Raw genomic sequence first — 17,163 nt, 5'->3', positions numbered from 1 at the left:
GCACTGTAGATGGTGATATATTTAAAGTCTTTGTAATTTTCTGATGAAACATTATTCTGAAATTGTTTGACAATTTTTAGACACAGCTTTTCACAGATTAATAACCCCTGCCCATCTTTACTGCGACACTCTGACTCTCTAAGATGCCCTTTTTATACCCAATCACATTACTGACCTGTTGCCAATTAACCAAATTAGTTGCAAAATCCTCTTCCAGCACTTCCTTGTCAGTACCACTTACTTTGCCAGCTTTTTGTATTGCTGTCACAACTTTTTTAGGACATGTTGCTGCCATCAATTTCAAAACTACATTATTTATGTGATAGTTTTCTCAGTTTAAACATTTGTTTAAACAAACTTCCCCAATGTTTACCTACTATTTCGAAACCTCCTTAGGCTGGATTCACACCTATGCATTTTTAGTGCTTTTTGCATTTTGCAGATTTGCACTACAGAACGTGTTCCATAGGAAACCATGTTAAATGGACTGTAGAGCAAATCTGCAAAATGCAAAAAGCACCAAAACTGCATAGGTGTGAATCCAGCCTTATACCTGGGAGTTAACGGACAGCTGAGTCTGTTTACTCCCAGCTGCCCATAGAGCAGAGAAGGCTCTGTCTGTGTCTGCTCTGCAGAAACTGAGAGAACACAGATGTGTCATCAGCCTGCTCTGCTTCTATTCTGATCAGCAGCTAACAGATACCCACTGATCGGAATAGAATCTGTGCCATGTGAAAGGGGCTACAGCCTAATACAGAAACAAAAGTAAGACATGTGAAAGATTACCTCCTCTTCTAGCATTCTCTTTTGACGCTCTCCTCCCCATCATATTATGAGTGCCCCATGAGCAAGCCAGCTGATGAGGGGGTACCCGTGCAGGCATGGCCCCTGCTCCCTCCTCACAGAACTTGACTGACAGCAGCAGGAGACAATGATTCCTGCTGTTGCCTGTGTGTTCTGTGAGAGGAGGAAAGAGGAGAGTGCTGTTGCAGATAGAACAGAACTGGATCGAGAGAGTCTGATAAAAGTTTAGGGAAAGGGAGGAACCTACTATTGGAGCATGTTCTACCGTAATCCAGGGAATGCTTTAAGGTAAAAGATGTTAGGACATTAAAACCCCTTTCAAACCTGTCAGGTGTTCTAATCCAAGTAAACTAAGTAAAAACATGTTTTGCCCTTAGTTACATTTTAATGTAAAATATAAAAATGAAAATTCTCCTCCCAGACTGGATTAAGGTTCCCATAGAAAGTTTTAGGAGTCAGGTAAATCGTGGTAACATATTGAGTGTACAGTTTGATGCAGCAAATAACCCCTGGTTTTAACGTGAACTTTTAAACAGGACAATTCCGTTTGTTGCAGGCTGCCTGGTAAGTGAGCTGGGAAATTTTCTTTGCTTGCTGCAAAGGTCAGTTATACTGTAGGTTGCCATTTGTTTGTACTGATGCCCATGGGTCAAGTCCTGGGGAAAAAAGTGTGGGAACTCCCACCCAAGATCCACTCCCCCACCAAAAAAAAAAAAAATGATACGCTCATATGCATAATTACTAAACCACATGTTTTTTATTTTTTTCGATCCACTCAAGTTCTTTCTAAATCACGCGATAACTCGCGGCAGACCTCCGCAATGTCTCCTAGGAACAATGACAAAAGCTCCCAGGAGACATTGCGGCATCGAGGAAGTGACGGAATACCCGCACACTATGAATCCATATACAGGAAGTGGCCAGTAAGGATTACTAAGGTTCGCCTGCCCCTGACAGTGACTCGAGCTGGGCATCGGATTGGCTCGGGCGGCTCGGCTGCTCGAGGCTGCTGTAGTCCTGCAAAGGGAACTGCGTTCCTGCTGTAAAAAAAGTGCAGGGACTCCGTTCCCATGCGTTCCCGCAAGACTTGAGCCCTGCTGATGCCGCAAATAGGTCTCCCAAATCTAGTCGTTAAATGTGAAACACACAGAACATTATAGAATCCTTTGTGAAACTTTCCCCTGTAAAGTACTGTAGCGACTTGTGTTATTCTTTTTAATATTTATAACTAACAAATATATATATAATCTATTGAATGTCTGTTTTCCCATGTTTAACAATCGCAGTTTCTCACGTCATAGCCTGGTATATGGACTCCACTCCGTATCGCATTGCAAACTCATCCACAATTTCCTGGGCAGTCTCATCAAAGTAAACCTTCCAAGCATCATCCCCTTTGGCATCTGGAATTTTTACAACCCCATTATTCTGTACATCTGTTAGGTAGTGGAACAGGTTCTAGAGTTGGAAACAGAAAAAATGCATTATAAATTGCATTCTATAACGTTTTATATCATCAATATTCCTGAGATTAGTTCAAAAGTTAAGAAATGGAACAGTATCCCTTTCTTACGAACCTCGTGCAAACAGGTATATTGTACATGATAAGGTGCCACCTTCTCCTCTCCTTTGATCTCCACACTGATGTGTAGTCGAATTGCTCCAGATACAGCAGACTTATCCGTACGCTTATCTGTAAAAAAAGTAATTTTGACAGGAATTTTGTACCCTTAGATACCCTTAGATAAATATAAAGCACATATTAAATTCTTCATAGTTACTGCAAATACTCTAATTTACTTTGATTATGTATATGTGTGTCAAATGAAACAAAACCACACAGTGGTTGAATAATTTCTTAAACCATAAGGCTTCATGCCCATGGGCGGTTTTAAAGCCACTTTTAGGAGATTTTTTTTACAGCTTAAAAAAGGTTCTCTGTATTATTCTATGGCCTCATGCCCACACAGATGTTAAAGGGGTTGTACAGGTACAATTTTTTTTCCTAAATAGCTTCCTTTACCTTAGTGCAGTCCTCCTTCACTTACCTCATCCTTCAATTTTGCTTTTAAATATCCTTATTTCTTCTGAGAAATCCTCACTTCCTGTTCTTCTGCCTGTAACTCCACACCGTAATGCGAGGCTTTCTCCCTGGTGTGAAGTGTCGTGCTCGCCCCCTCCCTTGGACTACAAGAGAGTCAGGACGCCTGCTAACCCACAGCTCCTTTGCCTATCTGCAACGTAGAGAGCTTCCTGACTCTCATGTAGTCCAAGAGATGGGGCGAGCACGACACTCCACACCAGGGAGAAAGCCTCGCATTACTGTGTGTATTTACAGACAGAAGAACAGGAAGTGAGGATTTCTCAGAAGAAATAAGGACATTTAAAAGCAAAATCGAAGGATGAGGTAAGTGAAGGAGGACTGCACTAAGGTAAAGGAAGCTACTTAGGGGAAAAAAATTGCACCTTTACAACCCTTTTGAGGAGCTGCAAGTGGCATAGGCGCTTTTAGGCTCCAAAAAAAAAACCTGCACTAGTGCGTTCTGAGGCTCCAGCGCTAGAGCTGTAAAAATGTCAGATGCCGGTAAAGGCTGTTAAATGCAGTTTAACACTGTATACAGAGCGGTAAGCCTTGTCAAGTGTTTCTCTGCCTCTATTCAAAAGGATGATACTAGCCCCTTTGGTCTGGTATGGATCATAAGGGGAACCCCCACGCCAAAAAAATGGAAAAGATCTATACCAGACCCTTATACGAGCACGCAGCCGGGCAGGTGAGGAAAGGAGGCGGGGATAAGCGAGAGCCCGCCCCTACTGGACCATACAAGGCCACATGCCCTCAACATGGGGGGTGGGTACTTTGGGACATCGCTGGAGGAGGGAGAAGAGCCAGAGGGGAGTAGAAATCAGAAGAGACGCCGGAGCTGCCTTAATAAAATACTTTTAAACCCTGTGTACTGTGTTTATTTTTGACACTTTTTTGGGTGAATGGGTAGGGGTACATATTACATATACACATTCACATAGAGTGGAGGGCCAGAATCTGGGTGTCCCCTTGTTAAAGGGGGCTTCCAGATTCCTATAAGCCCCCCGCCCGCCTGACCCTGCCAACCACCAGCCAGAGTTGTCGGGAAGAAGCCCTTGTCCTCATCGGCAGGGCCCCCCTGACCCAAAGCACCCACCCTCCTGACCTGCCGGGCTGCATGCTCGGATAAGGGTCTGGTATGGATTTTGTTGGGGACCCCATGCCTTTTTTTTTACGTGGGGGTTCCCCTTAATATCCATACCAGACCAAAGCCATACCACGCCAATTTTTTTTCATGCTGGCAGGGGTCGGATCATTATGATCCGACTTCTGGTGCGACTTCTATTCAAATCAATTGGCTCCCATAGGGAACCACTGATTTTGAATAGAGGCAGAGAAACGCTGCTAAAAGTTAGCGTGGCTAAACGTGCATTGACGCCATAGCAAAACGCAGAAAAAATCAAGTTTTTACCGCAATTTTTTTCCTGCCGTCAAAATTAGCTGTACAGCTCATTTTTTTTAATGCCTGTGGGCATGAGGCCTTAGAATACAGACATTCATTAGCAAGGGAAGTCAATCCAAACAATATTGAACTCACACCCAAAAGCTATAAATAAACAGTTTCATATGCTTTTGATAAAGAATGTTTAAAATTACAATCTGCACCAGCTTTACAAACTGTTATGATTCTAGATACGACAATTGAAAAATTCGAAATTTCGAAATTCGTAAATACGAAAATTCAGAAATACGAAGATTCGAAAATTCGGAAATTGAAAAATTCGAAATTTGAATTTTTTTTTCAATTTTCGTTTTTTTAAATTTTCGCATTTTGAATTTTTCAATTTTCGAAGAATTTTTCAATTCAATCGAAGTTCGAAATTTGAAAATTGAAAAAATCGAAGGTCGAAATTTCGAAAATTGAAAAATTTGAAAATTGAAAAATTCCAAATTTGAAAAATTCTAAATTTAAAAAATTCGAAATTGGAAAAGTGAAAAATACGAAAATTGAATCGAATTTTCGAAATTTCGATTTTCGAATTTTTCAATTTTCGAAATTTCGACCTTCGATTTTTTCAATTTTCAAATTTCGAACTTCGATTTTTTCAATTTTTCAAATTTCGAATTTTCGTATTTCCGAAGTTTCGTATTTCGAATTTTTTATTTTTCAATTTCGAAATACGAAAATTCGGAAATACGAAAATATTCGCAAATACGAAAATTCGGAAATACCAAATTTCCAAATTTCGAAAATTGAAAAATTCGATTTTTTCAATTTTCGAATTTTTCAATTTCGAATTTTCGAAATTCGGAAATACGAAAATTCGGAAATACGAAAATTCGAAAATTCGATTTTTTTTCAATTTTCGTTTTTCAATTTTCGAATTTTTCAATTTCGAAATTCGGAAATACGAAAATTCGAAATGTAAAAAATTCGAAATTGGAAAAGTGAAAATTTTGATTTTCGAATTTTTGAAATACGAAAATTCGGAAATACGAAAATTCTAAAATTCTAAATTCGGAAATTGAAAAATTCGAAATTTGAAACATTTTTCAATTTTCGAACTTCGATTTTTTCAATTTTTGAAATTCGAAATACGAAAATTCCAAATCTGAAAAATTCAAAATCTGAAAAATTCGAAATTGGAAAAGTGAAAAATTCGAAAATTCGAAAATTGAAAAATTCGAAAATTTTCGAATTTTTCAATTTTCGAATCTTTCAATTTTCGAATTTTTCCATTTCGAATTTTCGAAATTCGTAAATAAGAAAATTCGGAAATACGAAAATTCGGAAATTGAAAAATTCGAAATTTGAAAATTTTTTGAATTTTCGAACTTCTATTTTTTCAATTTTCAATTTTCGAAATTCGGAAATTTGAAAAATTCCAAATCTGAAAAAATCGAAAAGTGAAAAATCCGAAAATTGAAAAATTCGAAAATTCGAAACTTTTTCAAGTTTCGAATTTTCGAATTTTTCAAATTTCGAATTTTTCAATTTTCGGATTTTTCACTTTTCCAATTTCGAATTTTTTACATTTCGATTTTTTCATATTTGGAATTTTTCAAATTTCCGAATTTCCGAATTTCGAAAATTGAAAAAATAGAATTTTTCAATTTCCGAATTTCGAATTTCCGTATTTCCGAATTTTCTTATTTACGAATTTCGAAATGAAAAAATTCGAAAATTGAAAGATTCGAAATTCGAAAATTTAAAAATTCGAAATTTTCGGATTTTCGAATTTTCGAAATTCCGAATTTTCGAAATTCCGAATTTTCGAAATTCCGAATTTTCGAAATTCCGAATTTTCGAAATTCCGAATTTTTTAATTTTCGAATTTTTCTAATTTCAAATTTTTCAATTTTCGAATTTTCGAATTTTTCACTTTTCCAATTTCGAATTTTTCAGATTTGGAATTTTTCAGATTTGGAATTTTTGTATTTCCGAATTTCGCAAATGGAAAAATTCGAAAATTGAAAAATTCGAAAATTCGAAAATTGAAAAATTCGAAAATTGAAAAATTCGAAATTTGAAAAATTACAAATCTGAAAAAATCGAAATTTGAAAAATTCGAAATTGGAAATTTGAAAAATTCGAAACTTGAAAAATTCGAAATTTGAAAAATTCGAAACTTGAAAAATGCGAAAATTGAAAAATTTGAAAATGGAAAAATTCGAAAATTGAAAAATCCGAAAAAAAAAATTGTATTTTCGAATTTCCGAAAATCCGAATTTCCGAAATTCGCAAATACGAAAATTCGGAAGAAAAAGGAAATACGAAAATTCGGAAATACGAATTTTCGAAAATACGAAAATTCGTAAATTCGAATTTTCAGAAATACGAAAATTTGTAAATTCAAATTTTCGTAAATACGAAAATTCGTAAATAAAAAATTTGTAAATACGAAAATTCGTAAAACGTAATTTCGTAAAAAAACGAATTAGAAACTAAACTAAACGAATTGCACGTCTAATGAGAAGGGAAATTTGCATAATCAGCCCAAAGAGTGGCGCCATTCGAATGGAACTACCCCTTCATAGTGCCGTCGTACGTGTTGTACGTCACCGCTCTTTTTTTTACGATCGCGTGTATGCAAGGCAGGCTTGACAAGAATCACGTTGAGAAAAACATAGTTTTTTTCCACGACTTGAAAACCGGTCGTGTGTACGCAGTATCAGATCCACTCTGCACTCTAAATTTAAGACTATTGATTTACTAACTGGAGGGTGCAAAATGTGGCACAGCTCTGCATAGAAACCAATCAGCTTCCATTTTTTTTGGTAAAATCCTTATTGATTAAACTGAAGTTAGAAGCTGATTGGCTACCATACACAGCTGCACAAGATTTTGCACTCTCCAGTTTTATTAACTCAACCCCTATATGTCAGTACAGGTGTGGTAACTCTTGAACTCAATACAGGTGTCCTGGGATGTGAGGGAACTCAAGCGGAATGATCTTACCACTAAGTCTCTGGGGGACCAAAAGATGCTGCTAGGTTTTCCCCATTTTTACCAATAAATTAACTATCAACTTTGGGGCTAATGACCCTTAAAAACATAGCTGCAGCAGTCCCTGAGCAGAAGATGGCAACTCCTTCTCTACAGGCATACAGGTTTCCTCTGTAAACTGGAGAAGAACTTCTGTGGTTAAGATTGAAATGTGTAAAATTGGCAGTTTGTAGTCTGAAGAACACAGAAGCACATTGTTGTCTAGGCTTCACTTTTTTTTAGGACAAAACCTTTGTGGAGTATTTCCTTTGCATTTCAAAATTGTTCATTCATAAAAAAAATGCAGCTATTTGTATTTTAATTTAACAGTATGTTATTACCTAGATTGTACCATACATCCATCTCTCCACTCAGGGTTCGGACTTCAATGATGGTTTGACCTAAGAAATCGTCAGACTCACGCTTAAACCTCTGTTTCACTCTTGATTTTATGTCATCATCCTCATCCCATACACGGACTTTGATTCGATCTGAAGAGTTGTGACACTCGCTGAAAATGTGAAATATTGTCATGCTTCCAATCCAACAAAACACAATGAAATAAAATAATAATATGTAACAGCAGTAAAACATAGGAATTAGTCAATAAAAAATATATTTTACTCTTTTGAATTATCTAAATTGATAAAAAATCTAATATAAATGGTTTCTTTAAATTATTATACTTTGCACATCATCGTTGTGTTTTACAGACACAAATTATTCCTTTCAAGTGACAATGCTAGATCTTTAGATCACCACATGGCACATATTTTACCTGAGCAATGAAAGAAAGTGATCTTCTATGTATTCTGTCACATATTGTATAAGATATTGCTTTAGCTAAGTTGTAAACTTACAAATGAAAATTCTCCTCCCAGACTGGATTAAGGTTTCCATAGATAGTTTTAGTTCTTTTCTTTGTTTTGCCAACCTGTACTGTAACATAGGGGTCACTGGAACCTGTCTTGTCCTTGGCTTGTAGACCTTGTGCACATACCACTGTAATACACCAAGCAAAATGAAATCCATTTAAATTTGGTTAAATATGCTTAGCAGTTTAGGTTACACCTTAGATATGTTTGGGGGAACACAAATATCTTTCATGTGGCTAGCCCTATTCTAACTAACCTTCCTAGCTTCAATCTTAAAGCATACCAAAACTCAAGAACAAAAATGTAATACATTTCAGCTTACTAACCCTTATGCCGCAATCACACGATCGGAATTTCCGACAAGAAAAGTTTGATGTGAGCTTTTGGTCGGAAATCCTGACCATGTGTAGTTCAATTTTAACAGGCAAAAATATAAAAAAAATTAGAGCTTAAGGTTTACATACACTTAAAAAAAAGACTAACCAATGTTTCTGTGGAATGATTTTTCTTTTCAAATGAACATCTAATTTAGTTAAAATAAATGATGTTCCGAGTAGACCTCCCTGAGATCTATGGCCTCTTAAGGCCATGTACACACTGATATGACATGACTGTTGTACAACTGTCATCATACTTTACCCTGCGACATCTGTCCTACATCGTCCTACTGACATCCGACTTGAATGAACAAGATAAGATTTTGCTCCGACTTTGAGATAGTCTGACCAATCAAAACAATCCCAGTGTGAGATAAATTCCTTTTACTGCTGCTATAATCACCATGTCGGATGTCACAAGTCGGATGGTAAGGACAAGGATCCTACTTTGATCCAACTTCAATGATATTTAATGGGCTGAAGTAGGACCAAAGTCAGACCAAAGTAGTGCAGGGAGCATTTTCAAAGTGGGACCGACTTGTGTCGGACCAGTTAGGACAGCTCCCATAGGCAAACATTGAATTTCACACGTCATGCGACATGAGCTCCCAATGTCGGAGCATTTGTCGTACCATTGTGAACCCGGGCATTAGGGTCGGTAATGTTTACTGTTATAATAAAGTCTACAGCCAAGGAAAAACAAAACAAATATAATTTTGTTACCATTAACCACTTAAGGACCGCCTCCTGCAGATATACGTCGGCAGAATGGCACGGCTGGGCACAAGCACGTACCTGTACGTCCTCTTTAAGTGCCCAGCCGTGGTTCCCGGGCGCGCGCCCGCAACCCGGTTCCGAAGCTTCGCGGCCGCGGGTCCCGCGGACCCAATCTCCGACGGAGTCCCGCGATTGGTCCCCGGAGCTGAAGAATGGGGAGAGCTGTGTGTAAACACAGCTTCCCCGTTCTTCACAGGAAGTGGCAGCTTCATTGATCATGTGTTCCCTGATATAGGGAAACACAATCAATGACGTCACACATCCAGCCCCGCCCCCCTACAGTTAGAAAAACATATGAGGTCACACATAACCCCTACAGCGCCCCCTAGTGGTTAACTCCCAAACTGCAATTGTCGTTTTCACAGTAAACAATGCATTTTTATAGATTTTTTTGCTGTGAAAATGGCAATGGTCCCAAAAATGTGTCAAAATTGTCCGATGTGTCCGCCATAATGTCGCAGTCACGAAAAAAATCCCTGATCGCCGCCATTAGTAGTAAAAAAATGGAATAAAAATGCAATAAAACTATCTCCTATTTTGTAAATGCTATAAATTTGGCGCAAACCAATCGATAAATGCTTATTGCGATTTGTTTTACCAAAAATAGGTAGAATACGTATCGCCCTAAACTGAGGAAAAAAATAGTTTTTTTATATCTTTTTGGGGGATATTATAGCAAAAAGTTAAAAATATTGATTTTTTTTCAAAATTGTCGCTCTATTTTTGTTTATAGTGCAAAAAATAAAAACCGCAGAGGTGATCAAATACCACCAAAAGAAAGCTCTATTTGTGGAAAAAAAGGACGAAAATTTTGTTTGGAAACCACATCGCACGACCGCGCAATTGTCAGTTATTTCCAGTACATCCTTCCTAAGGACTGGTGCCCAGAACTGGAGAGCATACTCTAGGTGCGGACGGACCAGAGTCTTGTAGAGAGGAAGAATTATCATTTTATCTCTGGAGTTAATCCCCTTTTTAACCCCCTCAGCGGTATTCCCGAGTCTGGCTCGGGGTGGAACTTCAGAACCAAAAGCAGTAACCCTGAGCCAGACTCAGGATCGCCTCTCAGTGTCCACCGGCAGGGAATTACTTACCTTGTCCCTGGATCCTGGGATTCTTGCCCGCTGTGTAATCGAGCTGTCTCCTTGCTCGATTCACACAGTGCCTGAGTGTCGCCGAGCTCCATTCCGTGCGATGTTATGATGCATAGGGGCGGAGATCGGCGCCAAATTCAAAAAAGTAAATACACACAATACATACAGTATACTGTAATCTTTTAGATTACAGTACTGTATGTACAAAATACACACCCCCCCCTTGTCCCTAGTGGTCTGCCCAGTGTCCTAAATGCACTTTTATATAATAAAAACTGTTCTTTCTGCCTGGAAACTGGAGATTGTCCATAGCAACCAAAAAGTGTTCCTTTACATCAAAAGTCGTTTTAGAGCAGCTAGAAAACAGCAATAAATAATTAGATTTACTTGCAGAATTGAGCGCTAGCGATTTGTGGGGAAATTCGTTCAAACAATAAAAGTAATGACAGCGACAATTCTGCAACTGAACAAATTTCAGTGTTTTTGATTTGATTACATTATTGAATAATTTTTATTATAATTACATTATTATTTGTTATAGTTATTTATAGTTATTTATTATATTATAATTTATGATTTTGTTTTTCAAACTTTATCATACCCGAGATGTCTACTAGACTCTGGTTTGGACAGATTTAAGTGAGTTATTCCTAAGAATTACAGGCCTAAAATATAAAACGCCAAATTTCCATGCAAAATAATGGTACCGCTATCAGCACCTAAAATCGGAAATAATCATACCGCCAGGGAGGTTAATGCATGCCAATATTCTGTTTGATTTGTTAGCAACAGCGTGGCATTGCATGCCACTGCTGAGTTTATCATCTACTAGGACCCCCAGGTACTTTTCCATCCTAGATTCTCCCAGAGGTTCTCCCCCCAGTGTATACGTAGATTGTATTAGTAGTTTTGCCACCCAAATGCATTATTTTACATTTTTCTACATTGAACCTAATTTGCCATGTAGTTGCCCATCCCATTCATTTGTTCAGAACTTTTTGCAAGGTTTCCAAAGTCATGGAGTGTTCTAGCCAGACTCCAGACCTTAATCCTAATTTTAAAAACTGTATGGAGGGAACTGAAACTTTGAGTTGCCAAGCGACATCCTGGATACCTTAAGGCTGGATTCACACTTGTGCGGTGCAAATTCCAGCTCTGTTATCTCTGCAAAGAGATAAGAGAGCTGTTCAGCAGATCATCTCCGTTTAGCTGCGAATTTGGAGACCTGTGAGAGGGGAGGGGGAGGGGGGAAGTGTATTGAAGAGAATGAGAGAAATCCTGATGAGAAATGAACACATCTGCGAATCAGATGCATGCCCATAGAAGATAATGGGCCTGAATTCACATCTGAGCCGCACCGCAATGCCTAGAAAACGCACACCTTTTTTGGGCAATGCGCAGTATGAATGCATCGCACATATGTGAACCAGCCTCATTAAAATCAATGTATTTTATAATGTTATGCGAATTGGATGCGGTTTAAGCCACACTCAATTAGCATAGGTGTGAAGCCTGCCTCAAGATTTAGAGTAGATCTGTAAAGAGTGGACCAAAATCCCTCCTGAGATGTGTGCAAAGCTGGTAACCAACTGCAAGAAAAGTTTTACTTCTGTGCTTGCCAACAAGGTTTTCTCCACCAAGTAAAAAGTCATGTTTTTCTTGGGGATTAAATACTTATTTTACTCACTAAACTACAACTCAATTTATAACATTGGTATCATTAGTGTTTTCTGGATTTTCGGTTGATAGCCTGTCTCTATCATTTAAAATACACCTATGATAAAAATTATAGACCCTTAAGTGGGCAAACGTACAAAATCTGCATGGGATCAAATAACTATTTTCCCCACTGTGTGTGTATATATATATATATATATATATATATATATATATATATATATATATATATATAGATGTACATAGGTTTTTATGCAGAAGTTCAATTTTATGCAGAAGTTCAATTCTGAAGCAGCTGGGTCAAATCGTAAAAAAATGTTAAGGAATCAAGTTTCTTTGGACATTCTAATAAGATACATATTATTGCTGACATTGATGAACAAGGACTGTCCAAAACTAATAGCAGATGTAAGCTGTTAACATTTGTAAATAGGAATGCCAATGGCTTCTGTATAAGGAGGGAGTCACACACCCCTTTTGGGGTTCCAATTAACATGTTTTGTTATGTGTAAAATTATTTTACTGAATGTATCAATACATTTGTATAAATCTTAAGAGAAGTGTCTCTGGGCACCTAAAAAGTGAATTTTCAATCGCATGGCGTACAGTTTACTATAATTGGCATGTGGTGCCCTTTCATATAACCCACCAAAGAAATGAATGGGCTCAAAGGCCTGAGAATTATATTTTGCTCCTGTTCCCTTTTAGTGCAACAATGGCTTTTGTTAGCTTTTGTAGCACCTGTCCATCTACCCCTGTAGCCATTTTTATTTTATGTGTCTAATTTAAAAAAAATATTATTTTTTCTGTAGATGCTACAGCCTGAATGTTCGCGTAACATAGTGAATGTTCACTGAGTATATCTTCATTTTGCAAAGTGAATGTCAGTGATGTTCATTTTGAATACCCAATCATGTGCTAGCAAACATCCAAACTGTTTCAAATTTCCCTTGCATATGGTTGGGTAATCAAAGTAACCAAAGGTTCACTTTATTTATTTTTCAAGGTGGACATTCACTTTGCTAGTTGACGAGCCTTTATTCCTTTAGTAAATCAACCAAATTAAATGACATAGGGATTTATAATGTAAAGCACATAGCACAATTAAAGTGGTGTGAACTATGTAACATATAACACACAGTGGAGCTATGTGGTTTACATAATGTACAGTGCAGCATACAGAGGGGAGTAATGTAGTATATATAATACAACATAGCATACAAATGAGCAAATGATACAGAAAATCAGTTTGAAGTATGTAATATTAAAGTAATAAATAAATCAACCCCTGTTTGCTTGACATTATATACTCACCAGCTCCACTCTGTATATGCCATATCTCCTTTACAAAGCCTACGGAAGAATTTTTTTCTAGGATACTGAAGCAAACATGTGTATAACCCAGTGTTTCTCAACTCCAGTCCTCAAGGCGCCCCGACAGGTCATTGTTTTAGGATTTCCCTCAGATAAAATGGCTGTTGTAATTGCTAAGGCAGTGAAACTGATCAAATCACCTGTACAAAATAATGGGAAGCCTGAAAACATGACCTGTTGGGGCGCCTTGAGGACTGGAGTTGAGAAACACTGGTATAACCCTCTCCCACCTACCAGTGATGCTGATCTTTGCTGACCACTTGGATGTTCCATCTAATACACTCTGTTTTACAGCTTTGATTTGATGAGCATGTGTGGCTTTGACAACTCCAAAAACTTCCTGGATGAGTTCAAAAATCTCTGGCTTGTTTCTTTCACGGATTTTCATACGATCTTTCAGAACCATGATAATATTATGTGTGCGGTCTTCGGCCCCATGCTTTGAGCTCTTCTCTGCTGCTCCTGTTAGGAATTAACACATAAAGTATCACTGAAAACTTTCAGAATCAAATATTAGGGAATCGGGATTGCCTATCATTAAACATAAAGCATATCTTAGCATAAAGCTTATCTTATACTTGCCTACGGAAATTCTTTTGTAAAGAGCTACTCCTTTAAAGTACATCTCTGCCAAACCTGCCTCCACATTTCATTTCAATGAAAAAGGAAAATAGGCTGTTCACTTTTCACAAAAAATGTGCTTTGCAAGTGAATTTTCTCCTGAGCTTAGCGATTGAGGTGAAGCTCTGCTAAATTTCATGATCTAATCATAAGTAGGCAAAAATGCTGTTTTTTTATTTCTGTGCATGTGATTGGGTAATGTAAAATGTTACCACATTCACTAAACTCTGGGGCAGATTCCCTTCCAAAGTGTAACTTCTCTTTAAAAGTAAACAGCCTTTTGCCTTTAGTAAATCAACCTTAATGTGACTAGAATATATTTTTCAACTTTTGCAAAGCAGAAGGACATATATAGGGGGTGCAAACATGCTATATTTCCCCAATAAACCCTAGTCAAATTCAAAACTGTGGGTGTTATTTACTAAAGGCAAATCCACTTTGAACTACAAATGCAAACTACAAGTGCAAAGTGCACTTAAAATTGCACTGAAAGTGCACTTGGAAGTGCAGTCGCTGTAAATCTGAGGAGTAGATCTGAAATGAGGGGAAGCTCTGCTGATTTTATCATCCAATCATGTGCAAGAAAAAATGCTGTTTTGCTTGCATGTCCCCCTCAGATCTACAGCAACTGTACTTCCAAGTGAACTTTCAGTGCAATTTCAAGTGCACCTTGCACTTGCCACTTTTAATGCAAAGTGAATTTGCCTTTTATAAATAACCCCCTATGTCAGGGATATGCAATTAGCGGACCTCCAGCTGTTTCAGAACTACAAATCCCATGAGGCATAGCAAGACTCTGACAGCCACAAGCATGACACCCAGAGGCAGAGGCATGACGGGAGTTGTATTTTTGCAACAGCTGGAGGTCCGCTAATTGCATATCCCTGCCCTATGTGTTTTAAGTGAAGCTTTGGGAAGTCAAAGGACATATTTAAATGGGAAAGTGACATTCCTGAAATATTTACTGAAGGCGAGTCTTCCTAGGTCATGTTTTAAAATATGGTTATTTATTAATCACCTATGAATGTGAGATGAATGTCACATCTATAAATATGGGAAGCTTCCCATGGGAGGCTGACTAAATCATGGGGAAAAAATTTGAATTTAATGGAACAGATGTTAGCCTAGAATTGGCTCTTCTCAAGACTAGTTCTGAGGCAGAGAGGTGATGACATTTCTGACGTAGCAGGTCAAACAATGGATTGATAGTCATGGCAGGATGCTTTGGGGTGGATCCCCTTTGTCAAGCCTAATGGCCACAGTGCCCATGTAAATTCAATACATGTGACAGGTTCTCTTTAAGGAGACACCATGGGTCCATTAAACCCCTCATGTCATCTCTGCACTCTTTTGAAACATTTCAAGCACAGACTGTGTCGACCAGGCCTCTACCCTGGCCAGCACAGCCAGGGTATGACAGTGCTAAACCTGGTTTAAGAACCAAAAATGCTTGTGGGAAGAAATCATTGTCAAATCTAGCAGATGGCAAAAAGAAAACAAAGAAAAAAATACTTTTTACATTGAAGGCACGTAGGTTAAAATATTAGTCTATAAAGCCCCCTTTATTTCTGATGGTAACCAGAAACACAATTCAGTTTAATAAAATAAAATAAAACACAATGAAAACATGGAACACTTACTTTGTAGACAGTCTGCATTTAAGAGGTCCTGGCATTTTTCATGGCACTTAACTCCGCATTCTGTGCAGCGCATACCCTGACGGGCAATCCCCCACAAAAGCCCTTCACACTCGTAACAATAAGTTGGCGTTGTGGCAGTCCACACCTCAAAATTATGAGGAGTTGTGCTGGAAATTGGATAGATTAAAGCTTGTAGGGCCTTCTTGTAAACATGATTTTTCTGGTTAATAAAAAGGGGAAAAGATCTGATGTTAGCACAAAAAAAAACTACACCAGCAACAAAGTATTTGGTTCTAATTTATAGTACTCACTAGCTCTTCATTGTTTAAAGTGCTTGTTGCAAGTGCAGATGTTATTCCTGCTTTACGAGATTGCACCAAGGACTGGAAAAAAAGACACATAATGTGATTAAATACTGAATGATTATTTTAATAGTAAAATACATTATTTGACGAACAATGTTTATTTAAAATTAGTTTTAAAGCTCTTAAAGCAACTTAAAAATGACATTTGAATTCAAACATATTTTGACAAATATTTTCTGTTGAACCCCAATCAAACATTTAGGGTTGCTAGAGATTCACTAATTCAGTAACCTAGTAATACAATCCCTGTCAGGTGCAGCTCCCACAGGGCTTGTCTTGCCCGATTTTCAGCAATTTACAAAAAAAGGAAGGAAGTGCACACTAAAAGCAGCTCAATTTCAAGTATGACAGAAACCATGCCCTCTTACGTGTTTCATCAGTCATGGGCTTAATTGTAAAGGTGGGAGTGGGCTCTGTGTCATGATTTTATTCAGCATTAGCCCATTCGAAACCAGATCAAAATCAATTTCAGCTGGTGGCTTTTATTTTATTTTTATTACTTAATATTTTTTGTGCATTTTGGAAACTTCATCAGAAATAAATCTTTGGGTCTTTATGTACCTATGAGTCACACTAACAGCGCTGGTAGTGATGAAAAATAATTTTTGTCCTGCTTCATTCCGTTTTTTTTTCTGCCCCAACTGAAATTGATTTTGATCTTGTTTCTAATGGCCTGATGCTACATAAAATTGTGAGACACATCTTCACTCCCACCACTATGATTAAGCCCATGATAGGTGAAATCCTTTAGAGAGCAAAGTACTGGAGCGGATGGAGCTGAAGTCTTCCTGTCAGCAATTTTCTGTTGCTGCAGATTTTTTCAGATATAACCCATGGAATAACATCTTCAAAAATAAATGTTTGATATTATAAAAAAAAATTTGCCTTACAAGTAAAAGATAATTGCTTATAGTTATTATATACAAACTAGTACTGGAGAAGAATTCATTATTTGCAAAACAATTTGTGCATATGCTACATGGGTGTAGGCCAGCACTGTAATGTTAAATTCCAGACAAAATGTTTTTGTTGTATTTTAAGCAGAGAAGA

The 17,163-nt window shown here is 37.6% G+C and overlaps 1 protein-coding gene across 19 annotated transcripts in view; it reads right to left on the bottom strand.

Moving 5' to 3' along the window:
* Positions 1-17,163, bottom strand: part of UNC13A (unc-13 homolog A) — a 211,055-nt gene that overhangs the window by 129,210 nt on the left and 64,682 nt on the right. For all 19 annotated transcript variants that reach the window (XM_040322600.1, XM_040322605.1, XM_040322603.1 and 16 more), the window contains 7 exons: positions 16,060-16,131; positions 15,749-15,968; positions 13,722-13,949; positions 8,174-8,315; positions 7,655-7,824; positions 2,382-2,497; positions 2,099-2,262 (listed from right to left, as the gene is read on the bottom strand). In XM_040322600.1, the coding sequence (XP_040178534.1) occupies positions 2,099-2,262; positions 2,382-2,497; positions 7,655-7,824; positions 8,174-8,315; positions 13,722-13,949; positions 15,749-15,968; positions 16,060-16,131 (1,112 nt within the window). The remainder of the gene's footprint in view (positions 1-2,098; positions 2,263-2,381; positions 2,498-7,654; positions 7,825-8,173; positions 8,316-13,721; positions 13,950-15,748; positions 15,969-16,059; positions 16,132-17,163) is intronic.

The sequence above is a fragment of the Rana temporaria genome, chromosome 1 (genome assembly GCF_905171775.1).
Source record: "Rana temporaria chromosome 1, aRanTem1.1, whole genome shotgun sequence".
Classification (NCBI taxonomy): Eukaryota; Metazoa; Chordata; class Amphibia; order Anura; family Ranidae; genus Rana; species Rana temporaria.
This window is presented reverse-complemented; position numbering and strand designations above follow the sequence as displayed.